We start from the raw sequence: 17,675 nt of genomic DNA on the forward strand, positions 1-17,675 counted from the left end.
TGATGGCAAGCTACTATGAAGATAATGCTGGACCTGTTTATGGCTTTGACACTGGATCATGAGTTTTTTTCTTTCGGGCCTAACGGCCAGAGCTCCCGACTTTGGCTCAACATCCTGTGATTATGGGCAAAACAGTTAATCTCACCTGCCTACCCAAAAATTAATGTGTCCTTGTGCAATGTAACAGGTGCTCATGTAAAGTGTTCCAGTACCATCAAATCGAGTTCAAACGATATGAAACAGCAAAAAGAAATTACAAAAAATTGACGGACCTAGATGTTCTGGCTTAAAAATGTCTTTTGCTCTTTCAGTGAGATTTAGCCGAAATAATCTTTCTTCTCAACTGCCCTATACCTGCCTTTTAAAGCTCCCCAATGTTCCTCATGAAATTCTCTGCTGTCCAACACGAATATAAAAATGCTAGGGTCCATGGTGCTAGCAAACAGTATTTAAAGTCATCAAAATGAGGATCTTATGGCGCTCTGCCAAAAGGCGAATCACTGAGACATGTCAAATCTGATATCCAAACTTGAACCATTAAAAACTTGTATTGCCAGCCTCTCTGTCAAGTTAACTCTGAATAAGAATATGTTCCACTCTCTCCACATGGTTGACTCTGCACCCAATCAATTCTGGCTGAATGACTTTGAAATCACTCCTACTCACTCACTCAAAACTCATGGGATCAGCCTAGACCTGAAGCTCAATATAAGCACACAAAGAGTTTACAAGACTAAAATGTACCAACCACAAAAGTCAACACTCTTCATCCACAAGGAGATTTCAGATCAGTTTGGGAAGGGTCGATGGTGGAAACATGAACCGCCATGGGGTCCCAAAATCACCACTAGATCCCAGCGTATTTATGCTCAACTACACAGTGAGCTTATTAATGAGCAAGCTGGAGACTGTTACCTGAATTCTATCAATCAGTCACTAACTGAAGCACAGGCGCGTAGCTAGGGGGGGGGCGGTGGGGGCGGACCGCCCCAGGCGGCACTATATTTAGGGCGGCGGCCTTTATAATTTATTTAGGGACACAGTGTCACTAAATAAATTATAAAGTCCGCCGCGGCCGGGCAGCCCAGTTTGAGTGCAGCAAGCAGCGCGCTGCGCACTGCGCGCACTGACCTTGGTTGTAGTGCTGAGTGCGCCAGTGCGTCAGCGCCTGCTGCTGCAATTGCCACCATAATGTTTTAGACCCTTAATCTGCCCGCGCGGCGCCGTCCGCGTATACTGGTCGCAATGACGTCGCATCCTAGCCTGCTGCCTGCTCCAGGGCCGTCAATCTTGAAAAGCGCGCGCCAGCGCTACCAATCATGGCCCTGGGCTACATTTTTGCCCGGCCCTCGCGATGAGAACGTAGCGGTGACGCGTCACGCGCTTCACCACTACGCACTCTCGTGAGGACCTTGTGGCCTGGGGCAGTCTGCTTTGCTGCGTCCGTGGATAATTCGTTTTGGTGCAGTAGAAGGTAAGAGAATGTGTTTCTTTTCTTTTTAAAAATATGCGCGCAGGCCCAGCAGGACACGTACTTCGTGTGCGCTTCATTTAAATAGTTTATATCATGTGGAGTTTAAAGGGTTTACACGCAGTCTAATGACACACTTCACGCAATAGCCGTGACACTTACCTGGTGAGCAGCGCTGCAGGCGGGGGCGCTGCTCTGCCTGCCCTCTGATGCCTGCTGTCCTGCCCTCTGCTGCCTGTCCGTTCTGCCCTCTGCTGCCTGCTGTCCTGCCCTCTGCTGCCTGCTGTCCTGCCCAGCTTCTGGCTCCCAGACATGCACGGGTGCCGTGTGCACAGCACCAGGTAATCTGTGCTTGATGGGGGGAGAGTGGGGGGTGACCCAAATGACACGCACAGGGCTGGGCCGCCCCTCCCTTCACACCAAAGGCTCTGGAAGTGAAAGGCAGCCTCGACAGGTGCCCACACCTCCTGGTGACGCCGTGCCCGCACCCTCTGCCCAAAGTACACTTCTAGCACGTGACAGTCCTTTAGGCGCGGTAGTGACAGAAGTGCTCGTTTCCACATGCTTACATAAGAATGTGTGCACATGCAGATGTGCTCTCAAATTCACGTATGGAAATGCACACACGAGTCGACAGTCGCTGCCACAGATACATCCGGGTCTATTGATTATCCCACTCCAGATTTCCGTCTACTGAGGAGCACAAGGCTCAGCTCTGAGCGCGGACACGATGACTCTGCTCCTACACCGGCCACGCCACAAACACTACTTCATTGTCTTGTGAGTAGGGTGCAGGCCCGGTTCTAGCGGGTGGGCCAGGCCCACCAAGGCGACAAAAAAACCTTTCTTTGACAACGGTAACCTTTGCCTACTGTTCTGCTGCGTGGATATTTCTTTTTCTATGCAGCACAGGACAAAAGAAGTTTGTTTATTCCTATTCACCTTTCCTGACCCCTGCAGCAGTTTATCACATCAGGCTGTGACCCAAAGTTTGACTAATGGAGTAGTAGGAAAGAGAATGTGTTACTATTTGTTTTTCTTTTAAAAATCTGCACAGGGAAAGCAGGACACATACTTGGTGTGCACTTCATTTAAACAGTTTTTATCATTATCATGGCCGATGCAGGACAACAATAAGACAATACAAGATGCCCCAATAACGCTGGTGATTAATGATCCACTGGAGAGCAATCATTTGTCTGTTAGTAGTTTTTAAATGCAGATGAACTGTATTGTATGTGGAAGCTCAGTGGGTTGCTGCCTTTGTCACAGAGATCCTTGTGTTACTTGCAGTTCAGAAGTTACAATCCTAACATAGGACAGCGACCAATGAACTGTCATCAAAGAGCTGCAAACAAACATGAATGGGATAGATTTGTTTTGTGATATAGTTAGACCTTCCTCAGTCTTTCATCATTCTAATGTTGCTAAAATGAGTATGTTTGGGCAGAGATACATTTTTATCAGTAAAGCTGACCCCCATGGAATACTCTTTAAATCCTAAGGTTGTTTTTCCCCAGACCAAACCCTCTCAAAATATACTGCCCACCAGTATGGAGGACATGTGATTCATACACCTTGTAATCCTCATTGGCTTATGTGACATTCCCTGTAGACTGATTTACAAACTTGTATGATTCATTGTCTCTGTATAATGTGTTCGTGGTGTAAAGTGCTGACACACTACACTGATATGAGTAGTGCTAAACAACAAATGCATATGAGAGAGGGGCTACGGAGCGATGAGGGGCACTGGTGGAGGGTGGCAGTGAGGGAATCTGAGGAGGAGGTAGTGGGAGGGGCTGTGGAGCGATGAGGGGCACTGGTGGAGGGTGGCAGTGAGGGAATCTGAGGAGGAGGTAGTTGGAGGGGCTGTGGAGCGATGAGGTGCACTGGTGGAGGGTGACTGCAGGGCTCGAGTCGGGGTACCAGGCGGGTGGATGGCGTCCCCTCACTTATTTTAACGGGAGCTCGATTACTGGAGCAAATGGAGCCACACATTTACTCTTTGGCCTCTCTGGGGCGAGATCGGAGCCCATTCAGAACGCTGCTCACGCGCTGGCTTCTCTGTTGCAATGGCATCTAAGGGGTGAGCGAGGGGAGGCAATGAGTCGGTTTGTGCAAGCCACCTTTCGTGACTTCACTTGCTGTTGTGACGTCAGCGTCCCCCCATTTTTTTAGGACTTGTGCCCTGGGTGACAGTGAGGGAATCCGAGGAAGAGGTCATGGTGTGGAGGGGGAGCTAGGGTGAGATGAGGAGCACTAGTGGAGGGTGGTAGTGAGGGAGTCTGAGGAGGAGGTAATGAGGGGGAGAGGCTACAGAGAGATAAGGGGCACTGGTGGATGGTGGCAGTGAGGGAGTCCAAGGAGGAGGTCATGAGGGGGAGGGGCTATGGGGAGATGAGGGGCACTTGTGGCGTGAGGTAGTGAGGGAATCTGAGGAGGAGGTCAATGGGGGGGGGGGCATGGAGGGATGAGGGGCCCTGTTGGAAGGTGGTAGTAAAGGTATTTACGGAGAAAGAGGTTATTGGTGTGGCGCCAAAAAAGACTTTTGCATCAGCGCTAAAGCCGGCCCTGTCATGGCCTTTCTGTTTTTGTTTATTTAATTAGCAGTCGGGTCATAAGGGCTACTGTGGAACATACTTTAAAGTGCGTGCTAATTATATTTACTGCTATATTCAATGTTTTAAGTTTGAAGGTGATTTTACTAATGTTTTTACCGGAAAAAAGCAAAGTGGAGCCCGATGGTGCCTGATATGGGGCTGGGGCCCAAGGTCAGCTGTGAGATAAGGTGCACTGGAGAGAGGAGTAGTGGATAATCAAGCCTGTAAGTGGGTGTGTTGCAGAGTCCGGGGTCAGGTGGAGGTAGTAATGAAGAGGGATTCTCCCTGAAGGCTCGCACAGAGGGAGCCTGTAAGGGAGTGCGTTGCAGAGTCCGGAGTCAGGTAGAGGTAGTAATGAAGAGGGATTCTCCCTGAAGGCTCGCACAGAGGGAGCCTGTAAGGGAGTGCGTTGCAGAGTCCAGAGTCAGGTAGAGGTAGTAATGAAGAGGGATTCTCCCTGAAGGCTCGCACAGAGGGAGCCTGTAAGGGAGTGCGTTGCAGAGTCCGGGGTCAGGTGGAGGTAGTAATGAAGAGGGATCCTCCATGAAGGCTCGAACAGATGGAGCCTGAGTAGTATTACTTGCCTGATACTCCAACCTCAGAAACCTCCTCTTCCCATCAAAGGAACATTACATGGAAAGTGATAATATTTAGAAAGAGATTTGGAAAAGAGTGAGTTTTACTGGTTCTTATAAGACTAAGAAGAGATAAAGGAGGGCCCTGAAGCAGGCCTGTCCAGACATATATGCGACAAATCGAGCCCGCAGTGGCCCACCCAAATACACCCTTGGCCCACCCAAACAAAAATTCCTGGAGCCGGGCCCGATGTGTGGCAAGAATATTTGTGCATGTTTGTTGTGTGGCATTGCTCTGTGGTGGTGACTGTTTTTAAGCTGCCTCATCCGTGTCATGTATGTGCATGTAAGTTGCAGGATCAAGGTAACTATTAGCGGCGATACTACGTGTCTCTCGGACCTCTTTGAAGTGCATGCCCTCCCCCCCCCCCCGGGGGGGGGGGGGCAATCTGAGGGATAGCCCCGGGCGCCACATGGTCTAGCTACGCCACTGCTGAAGCAACCATAACATTCAAAACCGACAAAATGTTTGTGTGATGAACGTCAAGGGCACCCAACAAGCGATCCTGGAAAATCTGACTTTTATGCACCCTGGTAGCCCCCTTCACAAAGCACTTAAAAGCACTTCTCCCTTCACCACCTGACTACTTCACAGACTCACTCTACCAACTGCTTCCCTTCCCAACTCGGCTCTAGCGTAATTTAGTTATGGCTGTACTAGAACTCTGTCATTACTACATTCCAGGGCACTGTAAAGTGCTTCTACCCTTGTGATTACGTCTGGTTCTACACATACTTCTATAAATCAATCAATAAAAGCACAATTGTAATCCAGATACGCCCAGGCACACATTTACTGGCTTCCCAGAGAAAGACTTCTGCTGCCAAAATAACTAACTAATGCTTCAATTTCTGTGACTCTAAAGAAGCAATACATTTGAATTTTCTCCTTAACAAGATAAGATCCTTGTGAACTGCGTCGGTATAAAAATATATCTGCTACTGTGGGCCCTTAGATGAAATGAATTTCTCTTGGATTCCAATTCCACTTTTGATTTTATTCTTTCAACTGAAAACATGCTGTCTGCTAAAGAATTTATTCTAATGTAAAACATTAAGTTAACATGATGCAGAGTGAACAAAGCAGTAGCCTTCAATAATTAAAGAGCCTACATATTTAATGAAATGTCTTGCTTGCATTAAAAGTCCTGGTTAACAGCTGCAGAGTACTTTGAAGGCGACTTAAAAGTGTGGAGATGACAAGAGATTGCAAATCACTGCATTAGGAATTACAGAGTTTTGTCGTATTAATATGCAAACAGCTTCCATTTAAATATGGGATTATGCCAAACTGTTGACAAGAAATAAGAAATAACATTTACTCTGTCCACCGTTCATCAGGAGACATCAAGCATATTATCCCTGGCGGACACTGCCCACAAGCTATAAATGTTGGGGGGGGGGGCTGGATGTGCTCTGTGAATTCCCTAACACTTATTTGATGCTTCTTTTTGCCATATAATAAGAATCCCCCCTTGTTCTATACCAATTTGAAACCAAAACCTATGATATTTAATTATGCGCAAAAATCAATGATTACAGAGTTTGCCATGCTAAGTCGCTCAGTTCCACACAGCTCATTCACCAGCCATCCCAAACGTAGGTGGGTAAAGTGTACTTACGTCAATATAGTTGCCGTTAATGTAGTCGGAATTTGTTTCTTCCTCAAGGATTTGTAACCTTACGCGGGAATGATCATCTGAAGACAAAGATGAGAAACAGAAGGTTGATGATTATCGTGATACTCGTAGGTGACGAATAAAAAGTGGTCTTACATATTGGAGTCTTGTTTCATTAAATAAGGCCGGTTGCATCACATGGCTTTTCTTTCTCAACAGCCATTCCTAATTTGTATCAATCTGAAATGGTTAATCTGTTACAAAAATAAGCCCAGGTTCCAAATTTTTCCAAGGAGGCCACTACCCATTTTCATCATGGAAGCCGCCAACTTCCACCACTGCCGTGACCACGTTGTTTTCCTCTCTCCCCTCTTATCCTTCAGACCACTAATTTGCTATGCCTCTCGTCTCTACTCTTGCTCTATCCTTTCGGATCCTGGCCGGCTGAGATTTCAATCCACTGTTTGAACTAGCTATATTGTTGCTTTATCTCTTGTGGCTGTCTGGCATATATGTAACTTCCATTAGTAAAATGGATTCCACATTATGTGAATTACATAAAAATAAAGTTAGGGAAAAAAACTTATGTAAAAGCATAACAGGGCATAATAAATTCTACCATCATTAAAATCGAACAGCTTAACATAGTGCAAGATAGGTCACCATTATAAGCAGTTTTAAATATAACGTAACTATTACATAACAGAAAACAAAATGAACACAACAGGACAGCATAATGTAAAATTACTTAAACATTATGTAACATAAGATAAAGGAGCAAAATGGAACAAACCCAGTAAAAATGTAACAAGCAAACATACGAAACAAGATATCAGTCAGGATCACAAAACATTAGCTGAAATTATCAAAAATTGTAAACCATTCTAACAGAAGACAATCATTAATTGGAGGGACAGTAGCACAGCAAAGCTGTCCTTCAGTTTGCTGAAGTTTTCTTTTACTGTTGCATTAGGAGAACTAACAGGTCTGTCACACAGCATCTGGCTGGTGGAGCCAAACATCGAGTACATTCTAGTTACAAAGAAGAATTTGCAAAGCCGAAACGTCTGAGGTTTGTAGGGATACCCAAGCAGAACAAACAACCAAACTATTGGCTGTACCAATACTTGTTTGTCCTGTAGCACCAGGGATCCAGCCCAGAACAAAGCATTTACAATGGATGGATAATTAACTAAGCAACCCTTTTATTGTAGCTTTTGTCAGATTCCTTTGTTAGTGCTCACTCTCCAATGCTCCAGGGCCGCTTGGAAATTGATTTCAGATGTTAAATAGTACCTCATACATTCCAATGGAAGTGGAAGGACACAATATAACAGCCAACAAAAAAGGTCAAACTAAATCCTCCTTTGAACTGATCCAAGGTGTGACTGACAGTGTCTCAAGCCAATGGCTAAAGGTTGCTATGCAAAAGAAGCCAATGGCTGAAGGAGTTTGAACAAAAGACCTTTAAATAGTTTTAGAATACATTATGTTAGCTATCAATGGTGTAAGTGGCATGCACGTCAAACCTAAAAATCAGATTTGTAGCAATGAGTTCCTCTCCTGAGGCAGGTAAAGCATCAGACCCAATTGGGAACCAGGCTAACACAAAGTGCAACCCATTCATGGAGGGATGCCACAAACACCTCTGGACTGTAGGATGCAACTGCGCTGCAGTATGTATAAAATGTGTAATAAACTATCAATAATTATGTGATTCTACTGCCACAGCATATTCTGCATGATTATGGATTTGCAGGATTTGTCACATAACCCACGACCTGCTTCTTAATTTTCTAATTCTAACCCCCCAAACTGTTTCTAGCTCAAACAGAAAAAGTTACAAAAAAAGCAAAAATATGATTCTACACAATAGCAGACCTTTTCAAAGATTAACTAATGACCTTTTAGTTGCTGATTGCTGTGTTAATGCGTTGAACTGGTACTAACGAGGTGCAACCTTCCCCAGAAAGGATTCAAATTGACAAAATAATGAAATAATACTGTATTACGCTGCACGATTTGCCATTTCGTCCTGCACTGTTTTTCCACTCTGCAGCATAATTTGGCCAGTCATTGCTCCATGATTTCAGAGGCCCAAATAATGGAAAATGGGTTTAGCACTCTATTAGTGACACCTAAGAAAAATCTACTTTCATTAGCTTATTGTACTCAAATTTACAGTTGATTTTAACAGAGTGGTTATTCGTGGAGCATAGGAAATTGAGGCGAGGAGTTCGAGAGACCAGGGCAGGTAGGGAAGAAGCCATGGGTCAGGTTATCTACGGGGCAAACGGAGTCCTGGAGTGTGAGGCAGTGTGCGCCCCTCCTATTTGAAAAGGCTCCCTTGAGCTAACAAACTGACGAGCTCTGGGTGATGCAACTGCGCCCAACGAGTTTTACTGAGACCTGAGAACACTTTGGGCAGCATCTCCAGCACCCCCCAAAAAAATGTTGCTCTCTACTGAAGAAGGACAATTATCCTGAACCACGTCTCTAGAGATACACAGCACTGGCTGCACCAACATGGGTAAAAAACTAAAGCCTGACACCGAAGAAAGTGTTATCATGCACTGCATTTATTATGATGCATCGGGGCAAACTGAGTGCTGGAGTGTGAGGCAGTGTGCGCCCACGCCCTCCTACTTACCATTCATCACCGTCACAAGGGGTAGAAAGGCAGAAGGTAATAATTTCAGGCACCTCCGCTAATTCTGTTAATGCCCCTGTGATGCCTGACGGCATACAGATCTCAGTCACCATCAGTTCATGAGGAGGAATTTTGTCCTTGCTGTTTGAAAACTTGACACCTTGCTCCTGCTTTGAAGATGGATGGTGCTCTAAGACTGTTGCTGGTAGCTCAGAGGGAAAGAAACTGCCCAGGCCTGTTCTGTTTTGCTTGTGTTCTGGCTAGACTGGAAGTCACTAAAGACTTGTATTTAGCAGGACAAGTTTGGTGATGCAGCTCCTCTCTTCCAATTGCCCTGTTAGCAAGAACTAACATTCAAGGGCTGCTTTGTACACCTCATGCTTAAAGTGTGCATAGCAGCAGAAGGGAATCCAGCACAGGTCCCTTGATGGATGTCATTCCACTTTTGACAACAAGCAATGGGGTAGAAAAATGGAGGCTTCAAATAAGTTTGAGAAGACAATTTATTTTCCTTCAGTAATGCCTTATCTGGTAGAGACTATCTAGCTGTAAATGCGTTACTTTGGAATATTTCCTAGGAGTCAGGCTGGATCCAGAAAATCTGGCAAAGTACCTCTGACCGCGGGTAGGTGGTGTCGATCAGCTCAGCGTCTGGACATCCATGCCAGAAGTGACGTGCACGGTCCCTAAATAGGTGGCACCTCAATGCACTGAGATCAGTTTCTTTTTATGACATTTCTGCAGCATAATCATGAAGCTACGTTAGAAAGCTGATATACCAGTGTGCAGACACTAGAGACTTAGAGTGACCTTCTAGATAGAAAGAACCCATTTGCAAAAGCGAGTTGGATGGGAGGGTCAGTAAGGAAACTGCAGCTAGATTGAATGTCCAAACCAGATAAGGCATTACCAAAGGTAACTTGTTCAACTGATAGAGACTTTTAGCCACATGTTCCTTCCCCTGGAGTAGATACCCAAGCAGTACCTCCCTGGAGGTTAGTCTGGTCTGTGAACAGTTAGACCACGAAGTCCTGGAGGAATGAACGCGCAAAGTACACGTCATAACTGAACTGACGGTCAAGGAAGAAGCGTTTCGTAAATGTGTGCAGAGAAGCCCATTAGCTGTCTGACAGTGTTCTTAGACTCGGACTCAGCGAGCTAATGCAGTGGTCGCACCCATGGCTCTGCTAAAGTGAGGCCTCAAGCCCTCAGGGGGTTGTCTCTTGGCCAATGCATAGCAGATCTTAATGCGGAGCACAATCCATCTGAAGATGGTTCATTTCTGCATGACTTTCCCTTACTTTGCTCTGGTGAATCCTATGTTTCTTTCCTCCTGGAAACTCTACAAAGAGTTGATCATCCACACAGTGTTCTTTGGGTCCAGGCAATGGCGTTTCTCCTCCAATTGAGAAGGGTGAGGCAGAGCAAAGAAGGTCAGCAGCGTGATGTTCTAGCAAATGTGGAACCGTCTCACCACCTCTGATAGGAAAGAGGCACAGGTGCGGAGAACCAGCTCGCTGGAAAGAAGTTGGTCTATGGAGGGTACACAGAGATCACCTGAAGCTTGCTAACCCTCCTGCCCAATGTAATGACTGTTTTGATGGTCAAGAGATGTAGAGGGCAACTATGCATGGGCTCGGAGGGCGAACACATCAAAAATGTTAAAACCAAATTAAGATCTCATTGGGGCATAATAAAGGGCTTGGAGAAAACATGCACTGAATTCCTTTCAGGAAACGAGTCACAACTGGTGCCTCACATCATGGGTATAATAGTGCCATTCCTTAATGTCACCATTTTGGCATTATGATGACTTTTTCTTGTTCAATGTTAGTCATCCCAGGGACGCTAGTAGTTTTATCCGGCATAATGGAAGCCTTGGTATACCGTGAGTATCCTTGTTATTATTGTGGCCATACTCAACATAACAGTGGTCACTGAAGGCGTAGTGGTAGTGACCTCTAGCACAATGAAGGCAGTATGTGTATAATGGTGGCCATAAAAAACAAAATGGTGAAGGGTGGAATACCTAAATTAGTCTCAGCCAATGGTAATTACTGCTGCTGCATTCCGCTCCTTCATTTTGTGCCCACTATGACATTCTAGACAGAGACAAGCAGTATGCAAATTGAAATAGGTTCTGCTCCAATAGGAACAGTTTAGCCCACACTTCCAGTCCACTCTGAGGCAAGGGCACAAAACAAGCATCCCCAGATTGGTTTCAGTCTATTAAGGTGCCATAACCGAGGTATGAAAGATTCCAGTGGCATAGCTCATTCAAGACCAAAGTCTGGGAATACCTGTCACACTTAGGCATAATCGTGGGCATTCAAAGCATATTGATGGCATCCATGACATAATTATGCTACTGGTGTATTGTTAAATTCCTGATATTATTGTGATCATGTGGCCATGCTAGACACAGTAGTGATCCACATTGCATAGTTATGGACCTGCCATTGAGAGGCCATTCATGGTGCAACACAGGCATCTTCTAATTATTGAGCAGTCCTTGGCATAATGCTGCCAGGCATAATGTTGCCAGAGATTGATGCCAGGGATTCCCAGGGATTCCCTGCCTGTCACACTATGAGAATCTTGGCAACATCCGGCATAGTAGTGGCCATGCCAGGCGTACTGGTAGCCTGAATAAAATAATGGCCAACACTGACTGCGAATTCGCATCCATAGCAGTAGATGGATATCACTAACGCTTACTTATTCCCATGGCGTTTCATGGGCAGGCGATTGTAAAGCAAGTGTGGCAGATTATTTCAATGTAAGACAGAAGCATAATTTAGTCTTTCATAAAAATGGTAACCTGAAATTTGCGGACTAAACTTGTTTTTCCCTAAATTCAAATAATGGTATTTAGGGGCAAAAATTCATTTCAACAAAGAAACACTTTTGGTTGGGAAATTGAGTACACATAAGTGAAAAAAGAAGGTATTTGGGAGCAAAAAGAATGTTTGTTTTCAGAAAAGGCAAAACGAACGTTTGGGACCACACTGGTACATTTCTATAATAGGTTGACAACTGATATGCTGACAGGAGGTCACCACTGCTATCCATTTATATGAACAAGTACTTAAATTCAGCCCTTCCATTAATGACAAATTTGTGGCCATGCTAGACATAGTAGTGATCCACATTGCATAGTTATGGACCTGCCATTGAGAGGCCATTCATGGTGCAACACAGGCATCTTCTAATTATTGAGCAATCCTTGGCATAATGCTGCCAGGCATAATGTTGCCAGGGATTGCTGCCAGGGATTCCCAGGGATTCCCTGCCTGTCACACTATGAGAATCTTGGCAACATCTGGCATAGTAGTGGCCATGCCAGGCGTACTGGTAGCCTGAATAAAATAAAGGCCAACCCTGACTGCGAATTCGCATCCGTAGCAATAGATGGATATCACTAACACTTACTTATTACCATGGCGTTTTATGGGCAGGCGATTGTAAAGCAAGTGTGGCAGATTCTTTAAATGTAAGACAGAAGCATAATTTAGTCTTTCATAAAAATGATAACCTGAAATTTGCGGACTAAACTTGTTTTTCCCTAAATTCAAATAATGGTATTTAGGGGCAAAAATTCATTTCAACAAAGCAACACTTTTGGTTGGGAAATTGAGTACACATAAGTGAAAAAAGAAGGTATTTGGGAGCAAAAAGAATGTGTGTTTTCAGAAAAGGCAAAACTAACGTTTGGGTCCACACTAGTACATTTCTATAATAGGTTGACAACTGATATGCTGACAGGAGGTCACCACTGCTATCCATTTATATGAACAAGTACTTAAATTCAGCCCTTCCATTAATGACAAATTTATCTTGTTCAACTTGGCGATGAAGAACAATGACGAGACTGTTGCAACTGTGTTGTGTATATTGTCTTTGTACTGGTTCATCTTTCTTGTTCGGCTATGCCAATGAGACTGTATGATCGGCAATATTCAGATTCAACAAAAATGGTGACATTAATTCCAATTTATGCTCTTGTCGATAATACCTAGACCTTACTCACTCAAGGGCAAAACGACCCACTGAGCTTTCTTAAGTATTTTATTTCAATATTTATTCATCAGTGAACAAACATGTAAAATGGATGGTTCAACAGTAAACAACATGGCCCAAACCATAAAATGACCGAGCATTAGTCTTTAAGTCTCGACTAAGGTATTACAAATGTAGTCTGTATATTGTGACCTTCATGGGTGAGTTTATACTGGTAGCCCTACCAGTAGTCCCAACCCAAGTCCAAGCAACCAATGAAACAGGGAGCCCTAGTCCCTACTTCCAATAGAAAGCCTAACCCTACTCTTAGACCCACACCTAGACCAGCAACCAATCACACCAGATGTCCTAATAGCTACTTCCAATTAAGGGCCTAGCCCTAGTCCCACCCTAGTCCCAAAGTTGATATAAATATATATATATTTTTTTTTTTAACAACATAATTATTCTACAGGTTTATACAAAGCAATACACAAAGATAGGTACCTATCTATAGTCAAAATAAATTGTGGGTGGGTATTACTGCATGGGAACACGGGCAGCATTTGTGGCCCTGGTCCCGACCAGTCTCGAACAGACTCAGACAGGCAACTGCCCTTGTCCCTTAGCCTCGACGCCTGGGCTGAGAAACCCTAACCCTGGCCTTTTATAGCCCTAGTTTTCAGGTGACCCCTTCAGCCAATGGGAACCCTAACACTATCCAATCACAACACTACCCCTAAAATCTGGAACCAGTAGGAGACCAGGACCTTACAGCCAACCTTAGCCCTAGTCCAAGCAACCAATCAATTTAGAAAACCCTGATCTCTACGTCCAATAGAGGCCCTATCCACCACTCAAATTACTTTCATATTTCATCATATAAATTCACCACTAATCTTTTATGAGTTTCCGGAGTAGCGTGCTTCAACACCCCATCAGGGGTAACAAGCGTTATATAAATACAAACCTTTTTTCCTCTTCTATCCTTCTGCTATCCTTCCAAATTCAAATAACTGACTAACCTATCCACCACTTAAAATTTACTTGCATGTTTCACTATACTAATTCAACACTAATCCTCTATGGGTGCCGGAGAAGCGTGTTACTCGCCAAAAAAAGCGCTTTGACGCCTCATCAGGGGTAGTAAGCGCTATATGAATGCAATTACAATACAATATAATACAATACCAAAAACATATAGTGCGCTTAGGGCAGGCCTATTGCTTACATTGGTTGGATTTATGGCCACTCATTTGATTGCTTCTTATTTATTGGTTTGCTTCCTCTCCATGTGTTTGACCCTGCCCCGGACCATATACTCCTTCTTATTCTTTTGGCCGCCTGACCTGTATCCTTCCACAACTAATATTAAGGAACTACTTTTTTCATTAAGCATTCCGTCAGAGTGCATGGGCTTCCTTGCTCTCTCTCATATTGTGCTGCCCCCTCAAATGTCTGTTCCTATCCATGGCTTCCTCCTCACCTGCCCCCTTCCAACCAGCTCCTCTGTTGCATCCCTACCCCTCGTGGTACTTGTAATATTTCTGCGCATGGCAGCTGCCATTTCCTGCAGGGACGCTCAGCTATATGAAAAGTGCTTTAGTGCAAATTCATATTTTTTTTTTAATGTACCGATGAAAGTGGAGTCTGCAATATTAACTTAGTAAATAAAAAAAGAGAAAGAACATGGCACCCACAGTGTGCCTTAAGAATGCCCGTGTGTGGTTACACATCCACACATGTCATTAGATGAATTTGATGTGATGCGCCTTGCTATCTGCAAACTGTCTTAATGTATGGAAAAAACAATAAACAGATTCAAACAAAAATGCATGCACACACACGCATGTGTGCACTTACAGAATGAAACCACCACCAGGAGTGGCGCACCATGCCTCCTTTTCTCTCTCTCTTATTCTGCAGATTCTAGACTGACAAAAAGCATTGGTAAAACCAATAGATCGACAAGGCGAGACCCTCTTGGCTATGCTAATTCTTCTTGCTAAATGTTCTTGAGTACAGCACTCTCGAGCCCCCTGGGTGTAGCCAGGATTGCTCAGTGCCATTTAGGGTATGCCTGAGGCTTTCATACTACAAAAGCAGTCACTGTGCAACACTGTGATTTGCGATGCTAGAGAGTCCGGATGCAATTTGTCAGCAAAACACAAAGCAAAGACAACGCTTTCATCGCAGTGTCAACACTTACATGCAATGATGTTCCCATATCTGTTCTTCATTCTGTTTTCATCTTTCTTTGCCGTGTCCCACGGGGCAGACTGTCCTTCAAAGAAACTCTGGCAAAGAAAATAAAAGATTCAAAGGAAAGAATGTGACACAAACTATTCATGCACAATGAGAAGTATCTAAGATAATGGAAGGTAAGATACATATGGCTCTTAACAGGAGCAACATGGAGCTGAAGAGACCAAATCAAACACATTACATTTCTAGTTCAATTTTGCTGCAATACATTTGAACTGTCCAACTCAGACAACAAATGTCCAAGACGGTTCTACTGTATGAGCAACCCCTCGGACATGAGCAACTGAAAGCAAAGGTCTTTCGTTTCGATTTCTACTTCATTTCCACATAAATTGGAGTGATCCGCCATTGTGGTACATAATGGGTGGTGTCAGTGCTCGAACTGGAAAACAGTTACTCCGGAAACCCATACATTGCGGATAAAGGTGTGGCAGAGAAAAGGGGGTGGAGTCACAAGAGGCGGCACATGAAAAACAGAGTCTGATAGTCAACTTATACTTTTTTTTTTTATCTGTTGCAAACAATTTGGCAAACAGAACAGATGATGCACGGAATGCTGAACAAATCAAACATTCACCCCCCAGTCACAGTTCTGGGTTAAATCCACTGTTATTTTGTAAGCCACGCCATTCCAGTTTAGACCCAGCCATATGTAAATGAATATATATATATTTTTATCTTATTTTATTAAATTTGGAAAAGACATGTTAACAAACTTCAATTACAGAAACGCATTCCCATCATAATAGAGTTGCCACCATACTCATAAATATAATAACAGATTACAGTGTAAAGACATAATCACCTATCAAGGGACAGGGTGTCGCCCTTTAATTTAGCACAGGACCCATTCTTCAATGCTCGTGCAATCTTTATCTATACTCATCGATCGTATGCCTTATCAATACTTACATCTCTCCTGTGCCGCAAGTCGAATCCACGTGCTCAGGTCTGCCACCCCATGGGAGGTGCAAGTCCAGTACCATGCACACATAAGCAGTTACCAGCCTAAAGGTACTATTAATTGCCCAAATCAAATACTAGGCTATAAGCGACCTCTCCAGGACTCCCAAATGAAAGAAGCCATATATTCTGAATAGGAAGGAAACGACCCCGAGCCGCAGCCGGACTTCTTCACACACAAAGATTCTTTTCGCACATGAACAAAAAAGGAAACTTATCCAAACTATCTAAAAAAACAATAACTAATAACTAACTGCCAGGAGACTATGCGGTTCAGCCGCAAAGAATGAGCCAACTGTCAACAGTATAGGCGGATGGGGGGGGGGCAACGGGGGCAGGGGCCCCAAAAAGAGTGCCCCGGGAAGGGGGCCAATCCCCTCCACAGTCCAGGGAAAGCAGGGCACACGCATGAGACAGCTTCCCCTCACACAACTACTCTGAAGCTTCAGTCCCCCTGTCCTCTGAGTCCCGCTCCACTCCATGGCGAGTGTCCCACAATTTGGCAATGTCACACCAGGGCTCCGCGTATGGTTTACGCCGCTTGGTGATCTTATCTTCAGCGATTAGCACCCGTTCCTCAGCCCGTACCCAACAATATGTAGATCAATCTTCACCCTGCTCCCCATGGGAATAGTCCAGCCCGAACTGCCAGGCCAGGTCCTCCCGGCACCAGCAACAAGCATCCTGGGACCGGTTTCGGAGTGTCACCCCTCATCAGCCAAGCTAGCTTGAATCTGGTGGCGTAGAGAGAACGGGACACACGTCTAAGCATACAATTCCCACTTAGGGTGACAAATGCAAAAAGAATCACCCTGGGTGGCCAACTACGCTACGCTCGCGTAGTTTGCGTAGTTTGTGCTACTTCGCGCTACGCGAATTGCACATAGCACAGTGCAAAAACGCGTAGCGTAGTTGGCATTTTTTGCTCGCTCGCGGTCCTCAACATCAAGTTGGCGACCGCGAGCGAGCAAAATGACATCCCGGTGAGACTTTTTCCTCGTTCGCGATCAGCAACATCAAGTTGGCGACCGCGAGCGTGGAAAATAAACCTCCCGGCGACATTCTCAACACGGGGAGGTCAGGTTTCTCATTGCGAGTGGTGGCGTATGCTCGCGACCGCTCGCGATGAGAAACTAACAGTCCGCGTTGAGAAAGGTGCCACTCGAGTAAAAATCTACTTGAGCGGCAGAAAACGACAGCTCGCACTGTGCAAGATGCCGTTTTCAATGATTGCACAGTGCGGGCAAGCATCCTGCACTGTGCAATCATCACGAACAGCGCACTACGCAGTTCGTGTAGCGCTACGCGTATCTCGCGTAGTGCGAAGTGCACTTCGCGTAGCTACGCGTAGCGCTACTACGCAAACTACGCCCAGGGTTAAAAAAGAACATATAATGGACAGAATGCTGAACAAATCAAACATTCACCCACAGTCACAGATCTGGGTTGAATCTATTGTTATTTTGCACG

General features: G+C 44.8%; 1 protein-coding gene across 12 annotated transcripts in view; it reads right to left on the minus strand.

Annotated features, from left to right (window-relative positions):
* The window catches only part of PTPRM (protein tyrosine phosphatase receptor type M), a 1,478,792-nt gene that overhangs the window by 167,404 nt on the left and 1,293,713 nt on the right, over positions 1–17,675 (minus strand). For all 12 annotated transcript variants that reach the window (XM_085607017.1, XM_085607015.1, XM_085607014.1 and 9 more), the window contains 2 exons: positions 15,187–15,274; positions 6,332–6,408 (listed from right to left, as the gene is read on the minus strand). In XM_085607017.1, coding sequence (XP_085463143.1) covers positions 6,332–6,408; positions 15,187–15,274 — 165 coding nt within the window. The remainder of the gene's footprint in view (positions 1–6,331; positions 6,409–15,186; positions 15,275–17,675) is intronic.

This window comes from Triturus cristatus, chromosome 5_2, assembly GCF_964204655.1.
Source record: "Triturus cristatus chromosome 5_2, aTriCri1.1, whole genome shotgun sequence".
In the NCBI taxonomy this organism is placed as follows: Eukaryota; Metazoa; Chordata; class Amphibia; order Caudata; family Salamandridae; genus Triturus; species Triturus cristatus.